At 38.5% G+C, this 24992-nt stretch overlaps 1 protein-coding gene across 3 annotated transcripts in view; it reads right to left on the bottom strand.

Moving 5' to 3' along the window:
- Positions 1-24992, bottom strand: part of SLC44A1 (solute carrier family 44 member 1) — a 212851-nt gene that overhangs the window by 101321 nt on the left and 86538 nt on the right. For all 3 annotated transcript variants that reach the window (XM_043452950.1, XM_043452948.1, XM_043452947.1), the window contains exon 4: positions 11308-11444. In XM_043452950.1, the coding sequence (XP_043308885.1) occupies positions 11308-11444 (137 nt within the window). The remainder of the gene's footprint in view (positions 1-11307; positions 11445-24992) is intronic.

Raw genomic sequence — 24992 nt, 5'->3', positions numbered from 1 at the left:
ATCTGGAATTTCTATTTCCTGGCACACAGCATTCAAGAGCCATCTGTTGAATAAAACAGACATCCTGATTAGCAACAACAACAACAAAGAATTATTTTAATCTCTTATACTTCGGTGTTACATGTTATATATAATGATATACGCTTCAACATTCACTACAATGTATACTATCTAAAACAGGATTTCTAAACCTTGGTATTAACACAATTCTCAGGCAGTTCTCGGTTATAGGGAGCTGTCTTGCGCATTTGCAGGATGTTTATCAGCAGCCCTGGTCTCTGCCCACTAGATGCCGGCAGCCTCCTTGTAACCTCTCACCAACTGTGAAAACCAAAACCGTCTCCTGACACTACTAAACATCCTGGATGGGGGAGGCAGAGGAGGTGGCTGTGGCAGGTGCAAAAATCACCCTTAGTTAAGAAATACTAGTCTACAACATCAAATTTTTTAAAATAAAGAGTTGGCATTGGAGGCTAATTTTTATTTTAAAATTTTGTTTGATTTACTATCTCAATAACATTTGCAGGATACACCAAGAGGAAAAAAAACAGTCCTTAAAACACATGGCTTAGAAAATTGTAGTTAACAAAAAAGAAAATCTTTCAATGCAGAAGTTTTTGTTATTAAGAACAAATGACATGAATGTGAGTTCAGTGAATTTAATTCCTTTCTAAGTAGGAAAGCATTCTGCATTTATTTGCCAGAAAAGAGCGAGACAATTTTCCAATTTCCATTTCTACTAACCAATAAAAAGGATGGACATATTTGCAATTTTCAAGAAGCACTATTAACTAGCTGGAGATATGGCATCTGTGATCACTACAGGCACATACTAGGTACACAATAAATATCTGCCGAGGGAATTAACTTTGGCCATCTTTGTACAAGACTCTGACTAGGTACTGCAGAGGATAAAGAGAAGCTTGACTGTCTAATGCAAGTTCCTTACACATGGTGACTATACCTTGTTTTTGTCTTTCTGTTACATATTTAATGGGTACTAATTAATTATTTGTTGAATAAAGTAATTACTTAGAATTATATTACTAAATTTAAGAATTTCCCCCTCTTTTTAACAGTCAAGTGTCCCTTGATGATCTCTGATTTGGAGGCAATTAAATCAGTTGCTACAGTTGTTCATTTCACTCATTTATAAATGACAACCAATCTTTTGATATATTGTGGCCAAAAAGAATCCATACTAAGCAACTATACTCCAATAAAAGTTAAAAAAAAAAAAAAAAGAATCCATACTAACTCTGTGGTTTAAGTTATAGTGTAACTGACTGGTAAAGAAGAAAAGGCAAACAATAATCTGATTGTCTATTCATACTAACTCTACACTCACCAACTAGATAACAATAATCAAAAGGCTTGTTAGTATTCACATATTTTATCTGAATGGATCACATACTCTCTCACGATTTTCAGCAATGATCACTGAAAGTACCAAACTGCAAGGCTCACCTCAAAATGTGAACATGGCCCAAATGGCAGGTCATAAAGCTCTCTGAACTTATACAAGATACAGTACATTGAAGAAGAACTCTTAAATAGGAGTGCTATAAATGGGACACAAAAGAAAAATAAGAAATTGGCCATTTTACTACAGTGTTAGGGGAAACACAATAATGCTGATACAACAGTTTGATAAGAGCAATACAAGGAATAATAAGGAATTCCATGTAAAATACTAGCACCAACTGAGAACAGGCAGTCAGCCCTCAATTTACAGGTTATCCTCATTTCTAAACCTTTGTTTAGAATTTAGACAGTATGTGGAAAGAATAAAATGACAGGCAAAGCATGAGCATGGCACACGTCACTGTGCCCAGCACAAACAGGGATCACAAAGATGCTGAAGCAAAACACAGAGTTTCGGTCTGATGTGCCTATTCAGACTCAAAGGCCCATGCTGAACATCAGGGACGAGGGAGTAAAGAGAACGGTGGACCATGGACCAGAGGCGGTGGTAGGACCAGAGTCAGAAGAGGGAGAGGATGAGGAAGAACGTCTGAGCAGGTATCGTCTTCCCTTCCCTTCACCATCTGTCGTGGTTTGAGCCCAGCGGATGATCTGGCTGGGCTGAGATCAAAGCTTCATGTAAAGTTGAAGTTAGGGTCAGAGGGAGGGAGACGCCTTCCCCCTGCTACAATGTATACATTACCGAGTTTTTCAAAATAATGATAATAAAGCAAGAAAGGAACTTGTTCATCAGAAACTGTAGGGAAGGAAAGTTGACGAATTCATGCTCTGCTGAAAAATAAGACCTCCGATGGGCGCTCTCACCAGATGGTTTTCGTTTCTTCCGTAGAGCATACGGTTAGGAAAGAGGAAGAAAAAGAGGACTTAAGAAAAGAAAAGCATGAATATTCACTTGGAGTGTATGTATAAGAGAGACAAATAAATGAATAAGATGAATTATTTAGAGATGAATAAAAAGAACTGATTTCACAGCAATTCTAGTTAGACTGAAGCTAAACGGTTTACCTGCTGGTGGCAACTCACCTGGATACAGAGTTGAGGCAAAGGATAATGTGTTAAGAGAATGAGAAATAATTATTAAGTGGCAACAGAGATGAAGAGGGACATTCAGTCTATTATTCTTTCAAAAAAACACGAATCATTGCTATGTGAGATCCTATATTAGGGCTTGGGTATTCAGAGATAAATAGAGCATGATTCTGCCTCCAGGAAACTCCTGCATCACTGCAGCAAGATGATAAAGAAAGCACCAACGAAGTTTAACGCTGAACCCTGATGGTATCTGGTACCTCTGATTTCTAAAGGCAATTGTTCAATGGTTTTATTCTCTAGCATCACGTATTTATGATATTTGTGTCTGTATAAGCTACGGCCCCAAATAACGAAATACACATTTATACACCTATCAACCAACTGATGTACAAAAACATACTTTTATATTCATCTGAAATCTGTCTTTTAAAGCTCCCTGTAAAATGACAGTATCTCTACATAATTAATCTAATTTTCAGCTATTTCTTCCAAGCTTTCTATTCTAGTCAGACATATTTGACAGAAGTACTCCACAAACTTAAGTGTCCAAGAAAACAACTCCTCTTTCTTGTCTAAAAGAAACAAAGAATGGGAGAACTATCATTTGCCTGATAAATGCATTTCTTACAATACTACAGGAACTAAGAGCTTTTCCTTATACTGATTTCAAATAATTTGTAAAGGTAATAAAAGTTCACATGAATGGATGGTTAAGTGCTAAAAAGTACCTTCAGATGTTGTCATGGAAACTTAAAATTCTGGAAAGGATTTATATTATCTTTTCCTTTTGGTAAGAAAAAATGTTATTTTACCTTTCATTTTAAAATAAGTTTTTAAATTATCATTGAAAAAGTTACTACCCCAAACAGGATTCTTCTCTCTTTCATAAACTTTTAAATTATGGTAAAATACACATAACAAAAATTTTACCATCTTAACCATTTCTAAGTGCAGATTTCAGTAGCATTAAATACATTCACACACACACAAAAAAAGAAAATGTAAATACATTCACTACATACATACACTAAGTTTTCATTAAGTACATTATTGTGCAATCATTACCATCATCCATCTCCAGATCTCTTCATCTTGCAAAACTGAAACTCTTCATGTAGAAATCAGTAACTTCCCATTTCTCACTCCCCACAGCTCCCAGAAACTACCAGTCCACCTTCTGCCCTTGTGGATTTGACCACTCTAAGTATCCCATTTAATAAGGGGACTCATACAGTATCTGTCCTTTTGTAACTGGCTTATTTCATTTAACCTAATATCCTCAAGGTCCATCCATACTGCAGCATGTGTCAGAATTTCCTTTCTTTTAAAAAAAAATTCTGATGAAAATATTAACATAAAATGTACCATAGTAAGCATTTTTTTAAAAGTGTATGGTAGTTGCTGTGCAACAGAGCTCTAGAATTTTTTCATCTTGCAAAATTGAAATTCTATACCCATCCAACATCATCTCCCCATTTCCCATCCCCCTTAGCCTTCACAACCACCATTTTACCTTTCAAGAGTCTGACTATTTATTTATAATTGTATTTATTTATTTATGGCTGTGCTGGGCTTCCCAGGTGGCTCAGTGGTAAAGAATCCGCCTGCCAACGCAGGAGACATGGGTTCGATTCCCGGGTTGGGAAGATCCCCTGGAGAAGGAAATGGCAACCCACTCCAGGACTCTTGTCTGGAGAATCCCATGGACAGAGGAGCCTGGTGGGCTCCAGCCCACGGGGTCGTAGAGTCAGACACGACTTAGCGACTAAACAACAACATACATACCCATCATCTCCCCGTTTCCCATCCCCCTCAGCTCTCACAACCACCATTTTACCTTTAAAGAGTCTGACTATTTATTTATTTATAACTTTATTTGTTTATGGCTGTGCTGGGCATTCACTGCTGCGCGGGCTTTTCTCCAGTTGCAGCAAGCAGGGGCTACTCTCTAGTTGCTTCTCTTGTTGTGTAGCGTGGGCTCTAGGGCACATGTGCTTCAGCAGTTGCTGCACATGGGCTCAGTAGGTGCTTTCACTAGTTGTGGCACATGGGCTAAGCTGCTTTCCAGCATGTGGGATCCTCTGAGATCAGGGACTGAACCAGCCTCCTGCATTGGCAAGCGGACTCCACCACTGAGCCACCAGGAAAGCCCCTGACTACTGAGTACTTCATCTAAGTGTAATCATGCAGCATTCGTCTTTCTGTGGCTGCCTTACTTCACCTGGCATAATATCCTCAAGCTTCATACACAGTATAGTATATGGCAGGATTTCCTCATTTTTTAAGGCTGACTGGTATTCCCCTGTATGTATATACCACATTTTCTTTATCCATTCATCTGTCAATGGAAATTTAGGTTGCTTCTACCTCTTGGCAGCATAAGGCTGCAACGAACATGAGTGTGCAAGTATCTCTTTGATATCCTGTTGTCAGTTCTTCTAAAAGTGGAACTTTTGGGTCAGATAGCAATATAGCAATCTCTTTTTCTCCAAGACAATTTTTTTAAGAGCAGTTTTAGGTTCTCAGCAAAGAGAAGAAGGTACAGAGATTTCCCATAAACCTCACACCCCCACATATGCCTAGCCTCCACCATTATCAACAGTGTCCCACCAGAATGGTATGTTTGATACAACTGATAAACCTACACTGACAAATCATAAGCACCCCAAAGTCCAGAGTTTACATTAGAGTTCATCATTGTGCTTTACATTCTGTTGTTGTCCAGTCATATCCGACTCTTTGCATCCCCATGGACTGCAGCATGCCAGACCTTTCTGTCCCTCACCACCTCCCAAAGTCTATCCAAGTTCATGTTCATTGCATTGGTGATGCCCATTCAGCCAGCTCATCCTCTGACGCCCTCTTCTTCTGCCCTCAATCTTTCCCAGTATCAGGGACTTTTCCAATGAGTCAGTTTGCATCATATGACCAAAACACAAGAGTTTCAGTTTCAGCATCAGTCCTTCCAATGAGTATTCAGGGTCGATTTCCCTTAAGATTGACTGGCTTGATCTCCTTGCTGTTTAAGGGACCCTCAGGAATCTTCTCCAGCACCATAGTTAGAAGGCATCAATTCTTTGGCACTCCGCCTTCTTTATGGTCCAGTTCTCACAACCATACGTGACCACTGGGAAGACCACAGCCTTGACTATCTGTACCTTTGTCAGCAGAGTAAAGTCTCTGCTTTGCAACACACTGTCTAGGTTTGTTCTTTCCTGTCAAGAAGGAAACGACTTCTGATTTCATGGCTGCAGTCACCATCCACAGTGATTTTAGAGCCCAAGAAAAGGAAATCTGTTAATACTTCCACCTTGTCCCCCTCTACTTGCCATGAAGTAATGGGTCCAGATGCCATGATCTTAGTTTTTTTTTAATATTTAGTTTTAAGCCAGCTCCTTCACTCTCCTCCTCCACCCTCATCAAGAGGCTCTTTAGTTCCTCTTCACTTTCTGCCATTAGAGTGGTATCATCAGCATATCTGAGGCTGTTGATATTTCTCTCATCTATCTTGATTCCAGCTTGCAATTCATTCAGCCCAGCATTTCTCATGATGTTCTCAGCATATAAATGACAGGGTGACAGCAGAGAGCCCTGTTGTACTCCTTTCTCAATCTTGAAGGAATCAGTTGTTCCAAACAAGGTTCTAACTGTTGCTTCTTGACCCCCCATAAAGGTTTTCTCAGGAGACAGGTAAGATGGTCTCATATTCCATCTCTTTAGGAGCTTGCCAGTTTATTATGATCCATACAGTCAAAGGCTTTGGCACAGTCGATGAAACAGAGGTAAATGGTGTTTTTGGAATTCTCTTGCTTTCTCTATGATCCAGTGAATGTTGGCAATTTGATCTCTGGTTCCTCTTCCTTTTCTAAATCCAGATTGGACATCTGGAAGTTCTTGGTTTGCATAATGCTGAAGCCTAGCATGCAAGATTTTAAGCATGATCTTACATGGGAGATGAGTGCAAGTGTCTGATGTTTAGCACATTCTTTAGTACTACCCTCCTTGGGAACTGGAATGAGGATTGACCTTTTCCAGTCCTGTGGCCACTTCTGGGTCTTCCAGATTTGCTGACATATTGAATGCAACACCGTGATGGCATCATCCTTTAGGGTTCTGAATAGTTATACTGGAATTCTGTAGCATCTACTAGCCTTATTAACAGAAGTGCTTCCTAAGGCCCGTTTGACTTCGTACTACAGAATGTCTGGCTCTGGGTGGCTGACCACACCATAGTAGTCATCCCGTTCATCTGGATCTTTTTTACACAGTTCTTCTGTGTATTCTTTCCATCTCTTCTTGATTTTTTCAGAGTCTACTAGGTCTCTACCATTTATGTACTTTATTGTGCCCATTTTTGGGCAAAATGTTCACTTGATATCTCCAATTTTCCTGAAGAGATCTCTATAGTCTTTCCCCTTCTGTTGTTTTCTTCAAGTTTAATACACTGTTCATTGAAGAAGGCCTTCTTATCTTTCTGTGCTGTTCTTTGGAAATCTGCGTTTAGTTGGCTATGCCTTTCCCTTTCTCCCTTGCTTTTCGCTTCTCTTTTTTTTTTTTCCTCTTCTTTCTTTAGCTAATTGTAAAACCTCCTCAGATAATCACTTGGCCTTCTTGCTTTTCCTTTTCTTTGGGAGGGCTCTGTTCACTGCCTCCTGCACGATATTACAGACTTCTGTCCATAGTTCTTCAACCATACTGTTTACAAGTTCTAATCTCTTGAATCTGTTACCTTCACTGCATATTCATAGGGGATTTGATTTAAGTTGTACCTGACTGGCCTAGTGGTTTCCCTCGCTTTCTTTAGTTTAAGCCTGAATTTTGCTATGAGAAGCTGATAATCTGAGCCATAGTCAGCTCCAGGTCTTATTCAGCTTCTCCATCTTCGGCTACAAAAAAATGTAATCAATTTGACTTCATTGGCCATTTGGTGATGTCCATGTGTAAAGTCGTCTCTTGTGTTTTTGAAAAGGGGTATTTGCTATGACCAGTACATTCCCTTGGCAGAATTCAGTGAGCCTTTGCCCTACTTCATTTTGTTCTCCAAGGCCAAACTTGCCTGTAACTCCAGGTATCTCTTGACTTCCTACTTTTGCATTCCAATCCTCAATGATGAATACAACATCTTTTTTTTTTTTTTGGTGTTAGTTCTAGGAGGTCCTCGAGGTCTTCATAGAACTGATCAATTTCAGCCTCTTTGGCATTGGTGGTAGGGGCATAGACTTGGATTACTGTGATGTTGAATGGCTTGCCTTGGAAATGAACCAAGATCATTTTGTCATTTTTGAGGCTGCACCCAGATACTGCATTTCGGACTCTTTTTGTTGATTATAAGGGATACTACATTCCTTATATGGGCATGGAAAAATGTATAATGACGTGTATCCATTATTATAGTATCATACAAAGCATTTTCACTGTCCTAGAGATCCTCCTGGTTCCATTTTCTAATTTTTGAGGAACCTCATATTGTTTTACACAGCAGACGCACTATTTTACATTCCTACCAATGGTGCACAAGACTTCCAATTTCTCCACATCCTCACCAACATTTGCTACATTCTGGGTTTTTGTATTTATAGTAGCCACCCCAGTGGGTATGAGGTGGTATCTCATTGTGGTTTCGATTTGCATTTCCCTTATGATAGTGATGTTCATTTAGTCTCTTTTCATATCCTTGTTATTGGCCACTCACACACTTTTTTTGCATAAGTGTCTATGCAAGTCCTTTGCTTGTTTTTTAATTAGGTTGTGGTTTTTTCTTGTTGTTGAGTTGTAGGAGTTCTTTACACATTCTGGACATTAACCCCCTAACAGATACAAGATTTGCAAATGTTTTCTCCTATTCCACGGGTTCCCTTTCGTTCTGTTGATTGTGTGTTTGACTCATGGAAGTTTTAAATTTTGATGAGTTCAATTTATCTACATTTTCTTTTGTTGCGTGCGCTTCTGGTTCACATCCAAGAAATTATTGCCAAATCCAGTATCAGAAAGCTTTCTCTTATGTCTTCTTCTACGAGCTATGCAGTTTTCTCATACATTAGAGCTCTTTCATGGACTTTTAACAATTCTTTTACAGAGTCAGAAAGTTCCCATTTAAATCTATATATCTTTTAAAGATACACATCTCTGAAGTTAATGACTAAGAGATATATATTTGAGGTCAAGAACTGTGTATTTTCTAACAGAAATAGAGATGTAATAGCAAATGGACACAGCTAACAATAAAAATTATCTGCTCCTTCCAAATCAACCTGTACCTCCAGCTTTAGGTCACCAATCCAAAAAACAATATAGATTCTTTTAAGAAATTCAGAAATTTCAACTTAGGGATACTTTTAAAATTAAAGTGCTTAGGCCCCTACAAAAAAGGCTCCCTCTTGATTGCAATTTTATAGTTTTCTATTTATGTTTTTAAATTATTATCTTCTCCAACCTCCTCTGCTGTGCTTTTTGATGTTGACATTGTTACTTTTTTAAATGCCTAATCTGCTAACTTATTTTGCAAACAGCTGCCTCAAAAGCCTAAGGGTGCCTTTATCACTAGGCACCAATCTAAGAGGTTTGTTTTCTAAAATAATGTTTATTCATTAACACTCCTGAGCAAGAACTTTGTGCAAGATACTATTGGTAATACAAAGCCACAAAACTCACTGGAAGGGGCTTCTTAACAAGCCCTGTTAAGGCCATACTCAGTATCATATTCACTTATAAGGACAGGGGTCTAGAAACAAAGCATGAAAACTCGGCATCCTGGAGCATCTTCCCTCTGGATCACCACAGCAGGCAATACAGCCAACAAGGAACTAGCTCTCTTCTGGCCTTCCAGACGATATGTCAGGATCAAGGACCAAGACTTACACCCAGTAGGTCCAAGAGAACATGTTAGAAAATAGTTCAATACTAGATTATAGTTTTGAATGCCAGGGTAAGACCCATAGACTTTGATTTTATCTTGTTACCATTGATTTCTGAATAGGAGATTAATAAGGAGTATTAACACGGCAGCAGTATGTAAGTTCAGTAGAAGTTAGAGTTTGGAGACAGGAAAAGTATTACATTCCATTGGTAGAATAATAACAATGATGATGTAACAGCAGTAGCCAATCCTTTTTTTAAAACAAGTTATATTTGTCCAACACCGTTCTAATCATTTTTCATGTATTAACTCCTCATAACAATTCTATGAGGCACTTCAGGTACAGATACACCTGTTTCATAGATGGGGAAATTGAGGCATGGAGAGACTGAGTAACTTGCCCAGGGTCTCATAGATAATAAGTAGCAGGACCAACATCTGAACCCAGGCAATCTGGTTCCAGAGTCTATACAATTAACCATTCAATGATACTACCTCTCAGAGTACACTATATATGCCCACACTGTCTGATATTTTAGGAAAGCCCTTAAGGAATAACTCACTTGTCCCTGAAACCTGATGATAGAGCTGACAGTCCTGGTATTAGACTCAGCAAATCAATATATGTATAAGAGAATGAGATCTTAAAAAAGTAGTTGGTAACTGTTTATTCAGTGCCCACCAAGTACCCAGTACTCTTCATGCATCATCTCATTTAATCCTCAGTCCGACCTAAGAGAGGGCATTATTTGAAATCTACATTGTCTCAGATGAGTAAGTCTAGGCTCAGACAGGCTATACCTTCTGTCCTTCATTACAGAGCCAGTCAGTGACAGAAGCAGAATTAGAATCCAGATCCAAATCAGTCCCATGCTCTTCCTACTATCTGATGCTGACGGACAGGAATACCATTGGTCTGGAAGCCTCCATCCTGCTCCCTCAGAAGGCCAGCACCTCCATCTGAAACACTCTAAACTCTAGAACCAGGCTGATGTATGTACAGTTATGTTCCCGGGCTATTTCTCCAACCAGTCAGAAGTGACACCAGTAGTGGGTGCCTGAGTCAGCTCTTGTTCAAGGCGAGAACTAGCCTGTGAATGTGGGCAGGACAAAGGCAACTCTCCGGATTCACGCACACAAAATACAAACATGAAACTTCATGGGAAAATACAAGCTTGAGGGACTATCACTATGCAGACTTCCTTGAAGAGAGGTTTTAAAAAAAACAACATTCTCTGAAGAGAACTGCTGTGAGTCATATGGAGCTGAGGAGGGCACATGGAGATTAGCAACCTAGGAGAAGAAAGCTAGAGTTCAGGAAATTGAATACTCTTGTTTTCTCAGGGAATTCCCAAATATTTAAGCTCAAGGTTTCTCATAACTTATTTCTTCGAAAAATGGTTAAGACATAATGTCTAATTAAAAAAGCAAAACACAAAATTATATATACAATTAACACACTGAAAAATGGTGGAAGTTTTTTGACTTCATTATATTTTTCTGAACTTTTCATATTTCCTATTATTACATATTACATCCAGAGATAAAAAATGAACTAATTGAAATACTTTGAACCTATACTTAGGGCGGGGGGGAACCAAATTTCCCATACAGTAGTCTAATATTTCCCAAATACTCATACAGGCTACATCAAAATCACCTGAAACATTTGTAAAAAATACAAATTTTCAGGACCCAAAGACCTACTCAGTCAGAATTTCCCTGGGCAGGGCCCAGTAATCTGGTGTTTCAACAAGCTCCCTAAGTGACTATAATAATTTATAGCAAGGAAGTCCAAAAGTATCTTCACTTTTCTTTTTCTTTCTAAGGTTCTATGATGATTTATTTAATGCTAGGACAAATTCATATTGAAAGGCAAAAACATAATATTTAACAGTGACTGTGCTATAGACTTGGAAAGCCTAATGTCTCACCATTTATCTCTGCAAACTTCTGAACATCACTTATGGTTTTCAGTTCTTGTCTTGGACATGCTGCTACACACAGTGCTACAGACTTGATCTTCCGGTTTATCAAGTCCAGATTGCATGGATCCAAAAAGAATACATACCTAAAGCATGAAGAAAAATGTTGAGATATTATTTCACAAAACATAGTCTGGTTCACTGCATATTTGAATAAACCTAAGAGCAAAGAACATCTCATTACATTCTACTTCACAAATTTAATCATACATGAACAAACATTTCATAAATCTAATCACACAGTGATTTAAAAAAAAAAAAGTAACTGCTTATAAATATACTCTTAATAGTAGGGATGGAGGAACTACAGAACTCATTTTCAATGATCTATTTTTCTAATATTTAAAGTTTTGTAATGTGTATTTTGTAATCAGAAATGAACTATTTTAGGTTTTCTAAAAAAATAACTAGCTTTAGTTTTCTTTTTTTGACAAATTGTACCCCCCAAATTACTGCTATATAACATGAATTATACTTTATACATAAACTTTAATGAATACATAATCATATATAAAGCACATCATTATAAAAATGAACAAATATATACAAGGGTAGCCAAGATGACTAAGAAGACACTGAACTTATCTCCTCATGTGGGCACACCAAAATGACAAGTATTTACAGAGCAACTATTGATGAGAATGACCTGATGACTAGCAGAAAAGATTTTCCACAACTAAAGATATAAAGAAGGAATCACAATGAGATGAACAGAGGGGCGGAGAAATGGTACAGGCAAGATCCACACCCCTGGGTAGGCAACTCACAAATGGGAGAATAATCACAACTGCAGAAGTTCTGCTCAAGGAGAGAAGGATCCAAGCCCCATAATGGGCCCTCAGTCCAGGGACTCTGCACCAGGAAAACAAGCCTCCAGAATATCTAGCATTGAAGATGAGCAGGGTTTGTGCACAGGGGAGTCTTAAAGGACACACACAAAACCTCACAAAACCCCATATAAATGCTGCCTACAAAGGAGCACTTCAGATCTAAAGACAGATTTAAAGACAGATAAAGTGAGGGAATGGAAAAAGGGAATGCATGCAAATGGAAACAAAAAGAAACCTGGAAAAAAAAAAAAAAGAAACCTGGAGTAGCAATACTTAGAACAGACAAAATGGACTTTAAAACAAAGACTGTAGCAAGAAACAAAGAAGCATATTACATAATGATCAGGGATTGATCCAAGAAGCAGATATAACAATTGCAAATATACAGGTACCCAACATACATATTTTGGGGAAAAAATGTTAACAGTGGCAGAATATTTTCTTGGGCTTCAAAATCATTGTACACAGTAACTGCAGCCATGACATTAAAAGACACTTGCTCCTTGGAAGAAAAGCTATGACAAACCTAGACAGTGTATTAAAAAACAGAGACATTACTTTGCTGACAAAGGTCTGTGGAGTCAAAGTGATGATTTTTCCAGTAGTCATGTATGGCTGTGAGAGTTGGACCATAAAGAAGGTTGAACACTGAAGAATTTATGCTTTTGAACTGTGGTGCTGGAGAAGACTCTTGAGAGTCCCTTGGACAGCAAGGAGATCAAACCAGTCAATCCTAAAGGAAATCAACTCTGAATATTCACTGGAAGGACTGATGCTAAAACTGAAGCTCCAATACTTTGGCCACCTGATGTGAAGAGCCAACACATTGGAAAAGACCCTGATACTGGGAAAGACTGAAGGCAGGAGGAGAGGGGACAACAGAGGATGAGATGGTTGGATGGCATCACTGATTCAACGGACATGAGTCTGACCAAACTCAGGGAGATAGTGAAGGATAGGGAAGCCTGGCATGCTGCAGTCCATATGGGGTCACCAAGAAGCGGACATGATTGAGTGACTTTACAAGGTACCCAATACTTAAACACAAGAAGCAAATATTAGTAGACATTGAGAGAAATTGACAGTAACACAATAATAGTAGGGACTTTAACACTCTACTGATCAATGGACCAAAAGTCAATAAGGAAACACTGGCCTTAAATGACACATTCAATCAGAACTTAACTAATATATAGAGACCATTCTATCCAAAAGCAGCAGAATACACTTTCTTTTCGAGTGCACATAGAACGAAGTCTCAGATGGGCCACATGCTAGGCCATAAGGCAAATCTCGATAAATCTAGGAAGACTGAAATCATATCAAGCACCTTTTCTGGCCATAGTAGTATTGAAACCAGAAATCAACTACAAAAAAAACAAAACTGCAAAACTCACAAACATGTGGCGGGTAGACAATACGCTACTAAACAGGCAATGGAGACACGGCACAGGCCAGATCCACACCTCTCGGCAGGCAACCCACAAATGGGTTGAACTCAAAGAGGAAATGTAAATATACCTGGAGACAAATGAGAAATATACAGAAATACAACAATTCAAAATCTATGGCATAAAAAAAAAAAAAAAAAAACAAAATCTATGGCGTGCGGCAAGAGTAGCTCTAGGAGGAAAGTTTATAGTGATTCAAGTTTGCCTCAGGAAGTTTAAGAAATTTCAAATAAGAAGCCCGACCATACACCTACAGGAACTGGGAAAAGAAGAACAAACAAAACGCAAAGTTAATAAGAGGAAAGAAAGAATAAAGGTCAGAGCAAAAATAAAAGTGATAAAAAATGATAGAAATGGTCAATGAAAAAAAGTATGGGTTCTTTGAAAAGACAAACAAAACTGATAAGCTTTTAAGCCAGACTCATCAGGAAAAAAGAGAAGGCCCAAGTAAATAAAATCAGAAATGAGAGAAAGTTACAACCAACACCACAGAAATACCAAGGGTCACAACAGATTACTATGAACAATTATATGACAATAAAATGCAATCTAGAAAATGCATAAATTCCTAGAAACATACAATCTCACAAGACTGAATCAGGAAGAAACAGAAAATAAGAATACACTGATTACCAGTAAGGAAATTGAATAAGTAATCAAAAAACTCCCAACAAACCAAAGTCCAGGACCAGACAGCTTCACAGGTGAATTCTACCAAACACTTAAAGAAGAATTAACACCTACTCTGCTCAAGTTATAGCAAAAACTGAAAAGGAAAGAATGCTTCCAAAGTCATTCTATGAGGCCAGCATCACTCTGATAACAAAGCTAGACAAAGACATCACAAAAAAAGAAAATTACAAGCCAGTAACACTGATGGATGCAAAATTTCTCAACAGAAATATCAGCAAACTGAATTCAATACATTTAAAAGATGATTTTAAATTTAAAATGATCAAATGGCACTTATCCTGGGGATGCAAGGATGATTTAACATTGCTAAATCAACCAATGTAATATACCACATTAACAAATTGAAAAATAAAAATCACATGGTCATCTCAATAGATGTGGAAAAAAACTTTGGGCAAAATTCACCACCGAATTGTGATAAAAACTGTCAATAAAGTGGGCATAGAGGGAACATACCTCAAATATAATAAAGGCCATTTACAACAAATTTGCAGCTAACATCACACTCAACGGTGTAAAGCTGAAAGCAGTACCTCTAAAATCAGGAACAAGACAAGGGTGCCCACTCTTGTGACTTTATTCAACATAGTATTGGAAGTCCTACTACAGAAATCAGACAAGAAAAAGAAATAAAAGGAATCCAAACTAGAAAGGAAGATGTAAACCTATTGTTGCTAGCATATGACTTAAAACTATGTACAGTAAATCCTAAAGATGTCACCAAAAACTATTAGAACACATCAATGAGTTCAGTAACATAACTAGATAACAAAATTAATATACAAAAATCTGCTGTGTTTCTATATACTAACAACAAGCTATCAGAATGAGAAATTAAGAAAACAAGCCGTTTACAATTGAATTAAAAAAAAAAAAAAGCCCTAGGAATAAATCTAACCCAAGAAAGTAAGAGAGCTACATTCAGAAAACTCTAAGACAGTGATGAAAGAAACTGAACATGATGTAAACAAATGGATACATACATCATACCCAGGTGATGCAGCTGGTTTAAAAAAAAAAAAATCCACCTGCTAGTGCAGGAGACACAAGAGATGCTGGTTCGATCCCTGGGTCAGGAAGATCCCCTGGAGGAGGAAATGGCAACCCACTCTGGTATTCTTGCCTGGAAAATTCTATGGACAGAGAAGCCTAGTGGGCTACAGTCCATGGGGTCACAAAGAGTCAGACACAACTGAGTGTGCACACACATGCACTCATGGACTGTAAGAACTACTACTGTTAAAATTACCATACTCCCCAACACAATCTATAGATTCAATGGTATTTTTCACAGAATTACAACAGATAATTCTAAAATCTGTATGGAAACAACAAAGCCACAAATAGCCAAAACAATCTGAGAAAGAAGAACAAAGCTGGAGGTATCATGCTCTCTCATTTCAAAGTGTACTACAAAGCTAAGGTAATCAAACTTATGTGGTGCAAAAACAGAACAATGCAACAGAATAGAGCCAGAAATAAACCCATGCACTCATGATCAATAAATCTATGACAAAGAAGACAAGAATACACAGTGAGGAAAAGACAGTCTTTTCCATAAATCATGTTAGGAAAACTGGACAGCCACAGGCAAAAAATCCAAACTGACCTACTTCCTCACACCATATAAAAAATAATCTCATAATTGATTAAAGACTTAAATGTAAAGTCTGAAACCATAAAATTACTAAAAGAAAAGATAGGCAATATGCTCTTAGACATTCATCTTAGCAATTTCTTGGATCTGTCTCCTCAAGCAAGGGAAACAGAAGCAAAAATAAACTAATGGTACTACATGAAACTTAGAAGCTTTTGCACAGCAAAGGACCTATCAATGAAATGAAAAGTCCAGTTATTGAATGGGAGAAGATATTTGCAAATGATATGTCCAAAAAGGGGCTAATATCCAAAATATACAACAAACTCATATAACTCAACATCAGAAAAACAAACAACTCAATTAAAAAATGGGCAGAGGAGCAGAACAGACACTTTCTCAAGAAATACAGGTGGGCAGTATGAACATAAAAAGATGCTCAATATCACTAATCATCAGTGAAACAAAAATCAAAACCATAATAAGATATCACCTCACACCTGTCAGAATGGATATTATTAGAAATACAGCAAGTAACAAGTTTTGGCCGGGATGTGAAGAAAAGGTAACCCTCATGTTCTATTACTGGGAATATAAATTGGTACAGCCACAATGGGAAACAGTACTGAGGTACTTCAGAAAAACTAAAAATAGAACTACTGTGTGTGTGCTCAGTAGTTTCTGACTCTTTTTGATCCCATGGACTGTAGCCCATTGGGCTGCTCTGTCCATGGAATTTTCCAGGCAAGAATATTGGAACAGATTGCCACTTCCTACTCTAAGCGATCTTCCCGATCCAGGGATCGAGTCTGTGTCTCGTGCATTGGCAGGTGGATTCTTTACCACTGTACCACCTGTACAATCCAGCAATTTCACACTTCTGGGTATTTTTTCCCAAAGAAAACTAAAACACTAATTCAAAAAGATATTGCTGTTCAGTTGCTAAGCTGTGTCCAATTCTTTATAATAGTACCATTCATGTAGTACCATTTGTTTATTTTACACACCCTATGGACTGTAGCAAGTCAGGCTTTCCTGTCCTTTACTATCTCCTGAAGTTTGCTCAAACTCATGTCCATTTGGTCAATGACGCTATCTAACCATCTTATCCTCTGCTGGCCCTCTTCTTTTTGCCTTCAATCTTTCCCAGCAACAGGCTCATTTCCAGTGAGTCCGCTCTTTGGATTAAGTGTCCAAAGAACTGGAGAACTGAAAAACATATATACCGCCATGTTTCATACAGCATTATTCACAATAACCAAGATACAGAAGCAACCTAAGTGTTCATCAAGAGATAAATGGATAAAGAAGATGTGCATGTATGTATAATGCAATATTACTCAGCCATAAAAAAAAATGAAATCTTGCCAGTTGTGACAACATGAAGAGACCTAGAGGGTATTACAGTAAGTGAAATAAGTCAGACAGAGAAAAACAAATATCATATGATTTCACTTACATGTAGAACATAAAAAATGAAACAACTGAACAAATATAACAAAACAGAAACAGACTTACAGAAACAGGGAACAAACAGGTGCTTCCCAGAAGGGCTTGGGGAGGCAAGGGATGAGTGAAATAGGTGAGGGAGATTAAAAGTTACACTCAACTTCCAGTTATTAAAAAAAAAAAAAGAATCATAGGAATGAAATGTACAGCATGGAGAACAGAATATTGTAATATCTTGTATGGTGATAGATGGTAACTACTTATCATGGTGTACATCTTGTAATGTAGGAAATAACAAATCACTATGGTGTACACCTGGAACTAACATCGTGTAGTAGATGAATTATCCTTCAATTTAAAAGAGAAAAAGAAAAAGAGAGAGAGAGAATTGCCTGTAGGTCTAGTAGTTAGGACTCCACATTTTCACTGCCAAGGGCCTGTGTTCAATCCCTGGTCTGGGAACTAAGATCCCACAAGCCAAGCAGCAATGTCAAAAAATAAAAGGGGGTAGGGGGAATAACACCTTACTGTTTTAGCTGCATTTCTGGTGAGTCTAAATGTTATTTCATATTGTTCACTTGTGGTTTCAAAATTTTTTATACCTTTTGTTTGTTTTTAAAATGGAGGTGTTCTACTAACCACTAAATGATTAAAAAAAACTCTGTATATTAAGAGTATTAAATTTTTGTTAAGGCTGATACAAGTATTTCCAATGATTTGCCAGTTGTCATTTTGAAACAGTTTTCTATCTTTGTCATCAAATCTTTTTTATCTGTGTGATTAGCTTACTACTTTATGCTCCCTATTACTTACCATTACTTATGCTTCCAAAAAGTAGCTCCTCATTCCCATTGTATCAAATGTTTCACAGATACATTTTGGTGTATGGAAAAGAGGGAAAAGATGTTACTTTAATTTTCTAAGTAATTAATTAATTGCCCTAGGGCTGTTTTTAAAATATTATTTCCTGTTCATATTATATTGTCACTCTTCTACACTAGAGGATACAGGTTCATGTCCTCTGTTTTGTTTCTTTGATTCATCTGAATGTTAGTAAAAAAGTTTAAAAAAAGATATATAAACTTGAGCTAAAGAATATATAATTGTAAAAATGCATTATAAAATTTAATAAAATTGAATGCATACTAGAGGAAAATACACCAATAATTCAACTACAGTCATCTCTGGGTGTTAGAATAAAGTGATTTTAATTTTTTTCTTCTACTTTTTAGAATTCTCATTTTCTAGAACGAATGCACATTACTCTTGAGTTGAGATAACTATAATAAATGTTGTTTACTAAAAAGGTCCATTTCATATAAACAAAATAACTCCAAAATCCTAAATTATCCTTTGTGTTTCCTGTACATTTATATTTTAGGAAAGAGAAAATTAATTAGAAATTACACTAAAACATTTCTTTACCCAAAAAGAAAGTAACAGCCAAACCCTCTTAGCTGAGATAAGCAAAGAATATTATTGATCCAGGAAAAGACTACAAGTTGGGATATCTTCTCCCAAGATAAGTGTTAAAAAACCTCCAGCCTTGGGTTCTACTCTACTGGGTCCATGGAAAGTTTTATAAAATAATGTATCTTCCAACAACCTTTCCCACACTGTGAACCTCTGTTGTTTACAAAATATGATTCAAATCAGGAAATACAACCAAATACAAGAGTCAGAAAAACTGAAAAGCAAAAGTCAATATCTGTGTTCAAATGGATAATGTAAAGGGTTGAGTATAAGGTTAAGTCATGTAAAGGTTAAGTATAAGCTACAAATCACAAAACTAAAAAAAAAAAATTTTTTTTGTATCTCTGTTAGTGACTCAAATACCATTAATATTCTACATAGATTAAAGGAAAGAAGTCAGGAAGAAAGATGTGGCCTGGAAATGGATTCACTGTCTGATCTAGTGCACAGAAAAAACTCCCTGGCAATCTTTGCGTGTAGACAACTATTCCCTTATGAACTCTCCCTCCGTCTGTCTTGTATATCTTACCTTACAGGTGCCGACGCCTGAGACCTGGTACAGTGAACTGCTCAAAGCCAGCCCCTGGGCAGAGAACATGCCGGGCCTTGAGAAAGGCATTCTAGAACCACTGAATCACTTACTACCACCCACAACAACCACCACCACTAATAATAATACTATTAACATGGAAATAATAGCCAACATTTATTGAGTAATTACTATGTACCAGACACTACATTGCATCCTTTAAATACCTATCATTTATCATTTATCCTTACACAATCCTGTTGTGTGTTTCTATGTGTGTGCTTGGGGTGCTGGGTGGGATGGACAGTAGAACTGGGGTGGGGTAGAGAAGTTAATCGTATGGTTATAAGCGATGAACACCTTAAGAAATATCTGGAGAATCTCAAGACAGTAAAAAAAAAAAAAAAAAAAAAAAACACCTTGGGGGAAAGGAGAGAAAGTCAGAGGTTTCTAGGGTCTTACCGATAGCTGAGCCTACGCTGGGTCAATGACAGTGCCTTTTACAGCTTCTTCAGAACAGATGACTTGTCTGATCATCCTGCAAATTTCTGTCCCCCTCCAAGGCCAGAAGTGTGCTCACTTTATTCTCAATCTTTTTATATCTTAAAGCACACTCCCTTGATTCATACTCGGCAGCAGCTTTACACCACACCTGGATCAGATCAATCTGAGCTTACTTTCTGGTTTTCTTTCTTAACAGTTCTCTGACCTTTGGGAATATATTTATCCTTCTGAGCCTCAGTTTCCTTACCTATATACTGCATACCACATATTTTTTAGTTTGTCATAATGTTATTGACAGTGTACATAAAGCATTTAATATATAGTATATGCTTGTAATTCATATCATTAAGAACTGGCTTGCCTTTCACAAATTTTACATTTCATAGTAAGGCACTAAATTCAACACTTCTCTGATTCAGACATAAAAACAGGACTACCATACTAGTATTTAGCTTTCACTGGAAGAAAAATCTGTGTAGGTGTATTCATGACTGCTAGGGCATTAGCCTTGATAAGAACTAAGCAGGTCTCCAGAACTGATCTAGCACAAGGGAAAAATATTAAGAGAGAAAGAAGAATTCTACAATGACTACAACACTGTAATATTAACATTGCACATTTTTTACCCTGTGTATATGTTTCAGAAGGATATGCTTCAATAGAACTTTATATAACTTCAATAGAAAGTTATATTTAATATAAACAAAATAATTTTAAATGGTATCCTCAGGAAATATATTCACATATATACACACATCATTAAACTCAAAAGCCACCAAGGTCCATAGTCTAAGAACATAATAAACATAATTCCCTACACATTCCCCATATTCAAATGCATATACACACAACATGTATAAACGCAATGTTTAAAATGATGTTTAGGCCTTAGATTTAGATTCTATCAATGTCTGGGTGCTGGGAACTCCACGTTAATGACTTTATTTGATCCTCATGCCAACTTGATGAGATAGAGACCTTAACCTTAGGGACTAACTAGATGGTCCAGGAGAGCTAGCAGGTAGATGACAGAGTTATGAAATCCAACACAGTTCTTCTGATTCTGAGTTCAACTCTACTTCCAATCTGCTCTACTCTTAAAATATTTCTCACAAATACAACTGATAATTGTAACTGTTCTATATTAACTCTCAACATTGTTGCCAGCATTCTGAAGTTCATCCAATCCATGGCAACATGTCTATAAGTAATTATATTTTAACTAATTGGTATTTAATTGAATATTCACAGAGGAGGAAAAGTGTATGTATTAAACACACAAATTTAGGGATTGATTAAAACTGCACTTCTGTGCCTTTCAATTTGAAAATGCCCTTAGCCTGGTAAATAAATCCTTACATTCGTTTCAGTTTTCACTTCAAACAAAATGAACTATATGTGGCAATTTTATCTTTCTGAAATGAAAAAAATAACCAACTCTCAAATAAGCATGGCACTGGCAGATTTTTATAACAAATTAGCAGATGAGTGTTTTTCAACCAAGAGGAGGCAGGAGATACCAGGTAAAAAGCTATAAAATATTCTAGAAAGATTTCTTTAAACTGCCTACTTCCATCTGCCACCAGGCAAATGGGTGGGATGAGGATGAGGCAGATGAATTTTGAGAAAGCATCTTTGGTAACTCTAATTATGTGCCTTGGCTCCTATGCCCCATCCTTTCAGGATGGAGAATCACTGTCAAAGATAAGTTATAAAATTACGTTAAAAGCAAATTTTCATTGCTATCCTTAGTGAATCTTTTACTACACCTAGTAATGCCTTAAAAACAGCTTGATATGCGCTTTCCATTCTTTAGAGGAGCTGGAATGACTAAAATAGCAAAAGTGGGGATGAGAGAAGAGGAGCACCAAGAGAAAAATACTGCACAAATGAAACAGCCCAGACACCTGCAGGCACTGGCCTATACAACACGCGCACAGCATGATCACATGACCCAGAGGAGAACACATTTGCAAAGAGAATTGTAAAGCGGCCAGAGCAAGCTTTGAACTTAAAAGTCAGGGGAAGGGAAAAAAATGTTCAAACTGAACTATAATGCAAACATTAGAGAGGACAGTGGGTTAAGACAGATAAATATATATTACGATTGAGGTCATTTCTGGGAATTATCAAAGGAGAGAAAAAGTCATTTAAAACGGAAATTCTTGAAATACAATAGCAAGGGATCCCTAAAGGGCAAGAAAGGAGAGATACCTAAATAAAATATCTATCTACACAGTGAACTTGAGGGAACAGATGCACCAAAGATGAAAATGGGGCTCGGAGGCCAAGGAAGGGGCATTAACACAGGAAAGTGCAAGAAAAGGGACAAAAGACACAGAAAGCGGTGACCTCCAAAGCCTTACTCAGAAAAAGAAGGTGAACAGCGAACAATCTGGTGCAGACAAAGATGCCACAGAAGATTCAAACCTAGTTTAAACCTCCATTTTGCTGTCACTTTCCTAATGAAACAGTAAGATTGACCATGCAGGGCTGTCCTCACACATCCTAATTCAACAATAAGTTAACTGAGACTTACAAGCTGGGCAACTAACTAAAGGCTACGTGGACATGAGCCCTGGGGAGACTGACTCCCAGGTTGTTGCTCTCTTCACAGCTGCTATTCCAATTCAAACTGGAAAGTGAGAAGAGATGCAATGGCGAGTGAGTTACAGAGCCATCAAATCAGTGAATCCTCTGGAATCCCAAAACAGGGGAAGCCCCACTTGGACGTGATGGTGCTGTTGGCTGAATGGTATGCAACACCCCCGTGACAAGGGTTCAGTAGGCTGATGTGGGACTTCTCTGGTGGTCCACTGGTTGAGAATCCATCTGCCAACGCAAGAGACACAGGTTCCATCCCTGGCCCACGGGGATCCCACATGCTGCCAAGCAACGAAGCCCGTGCATCACCACTACAGAGGCCATGCTCTGCAACAGGAGAGGCCGCCGCAATGAGAAGCCCATGTGTCGCAGCTAGAGAAAGCCCACGTGCAGCAATGAAGACCCAGCACAGACCAAAATAAGACGTTATATAAACTTTTAAAAAAGGTTGATATGAAAACTGCATTTACTCAGCATACATTATAAGTGTTTACTATGTGCCCGCTCCTGGGCTAGGTCCTGGGGATAGGAAATTCACACACACACACACACACAAACTGTTCTTAAATGCAAGTAACTAGAGAAGAAAAGACAAAAATACACAGTCATCTCAGAACCGTGTGAGCTGCGGCAAAATGGGGATAGCAGAGGAAACAGCGTAATTCTGCAGAGGATGTGGGGCTAGAGGAAGCATCACAAAGCAGGAGGCAGTGGCTAAGCCACATTTTGAAAAGTAACTGGGAATTTTCCAGACAGATGGGGAAGGGAACACTCGAAGCAGAGTAAAAGCACAGAAGCATGAAAGAGCATATTTAAGGAACTGCAAATAATCTGAGAAGGTGGACTACAGGATAGGACATCAAAGGGCTATACACCAGGGACAGGCAGGCGATGGAAGATCAGCCATCCTCAGACTCGGGCACATCTTACAGTTCTACTCCATTAGACAACATCCTTTCAAATGGCCACAACACAGTGATGCCCTGGTATAACCAGCCTCTTGGGTTGAAGGCCAGAGAGGAGAAGGCTGGAGTACCAGCAGCGTGCTGCTCTAGAGATGAGCCTTTGCCATTAAATTGCCTCCTGCTGCCATGGCAACTCTCTGCGGCAGGGCTTTTTGGAGCAAAAGGTGGCAAGCAGATACTAGGTCTGTTGGCCGCCTCCTGCCGAATTTGGCTTCTCTCCTCTCTAATCAGGATGGAAGCACTGCAGCACTGACACTGGAAAGCCGGCTGAAAAAACCCCTCGGTTGCCTTCTGCTTCAGTGATTCCTGACACGTGTTTTCCCCAGAGGGGCATAAAAATGGAGTCTGATCATTCTTCCAATTATTACTTCATATCAATTTACAATTTATAGCCCCCTTCCACAGAGTGTGCTACCGTTAGTGAGTCACACCAAAAGGAAAACACGACAAGCCCAGCAGAGGCTTCTGCAACTGCTAAATAGAGACTGCAGAGAGCCCCAGAACTGTGCTCCCCTCACAGTGGACGTCTGCCCAGAGGAGGCCTTTTACTTCCTGTAAGGGGGTGCCAGCAAGGCAGGTACAGTCATCCAGCCGGGGTGGAGCCAATTACCCCCACGAAGAGCTGTGACATAAAGGACAGAGCTATGAGGCCAGCACACTAAGGTCAGTGAAACCCAACACAACCGAGTGTAACACATAATTAACTACAGCTTTCCTGGCCCTCAAAGTTCTGGGACAAAGCTAAGAGCAGAGAGAAAAACAAACTGTGAGCAGATATTTATCTTCCAATTTATAACTCCCAGTAGTGGCTGCAGAACTGTACAATGTTTATAAAGTCCCCAAGACTGCACAGACACAAACTGAAGAACAAAAAAGGGCTGGGGTGAACTTTGGATAATCCAGCCCATGCAGCTGATGACTGTGGGGTCCCACGTACCCACTGCCTCCCCAATGCTAAAGAGGCAATGGTGAAACCATCCTGAGAAAGAGGCAGTGCATGTGAAGGAAATGTCTAAGCGTGTACCTCCCCAACCTCCAAAGAAGCGACTGAGCTGTTACCCACACGGCAGCCTTCTACACCAGCACCACAGCAGCTCTTGACTCACAGGGCACTGCTAAGAGAAATGTTCATAGTCCTTCCTGGGATATTCACAGCCCTGAGAGCTGGACAAAACTGAAAACTAAAGAGGAGGCCCAGGGATTGGATGAAAGCAGCGGGTGATACTCAGAATATTTACGTCCCTGACCTCACTCCGCCCTGGTCTCTGGTCTGTTCCTCAAAACACTCTGGCATACTCTCACACGCGGCCTTTGCACATCTGTTTGCCTGAAAGGTTCTTTCCCCAGATAGCAGCCCATCAACAGCTAGCTACTTCACTTGCTTCAAGCCTTCACTTAAGTCACCTTCTCAGTGAAGCCGTCCCTGGACACCCTATCTAAAATACCACCTCTCTACTCTGATGTGCCTTACCCATCTTTCTTGCTTTATCTGTTTCTCTTCAGGACTTACACTCAATAACACAATATCAATTTTACTTA

This window comes from Cervus canadensis, chromosome 30, assembly GCF_019320065.1.
Source record: "Cervus canadensis isolate Bull #8, Minnesota chromosome 30, ASM1932006v1, whole genome shotgun sequence".
NCBI lineage: Eukaryota > Metazoa > Chordata > Mammalia > Artiodactyla > Cervidae > Cervus > Cervus canadensis.
The sequence above is the reverse complement of the archived record's forward strand: the minus strand, read 5'-3'. Positions and strand labels throughout refer to the sequence as shown.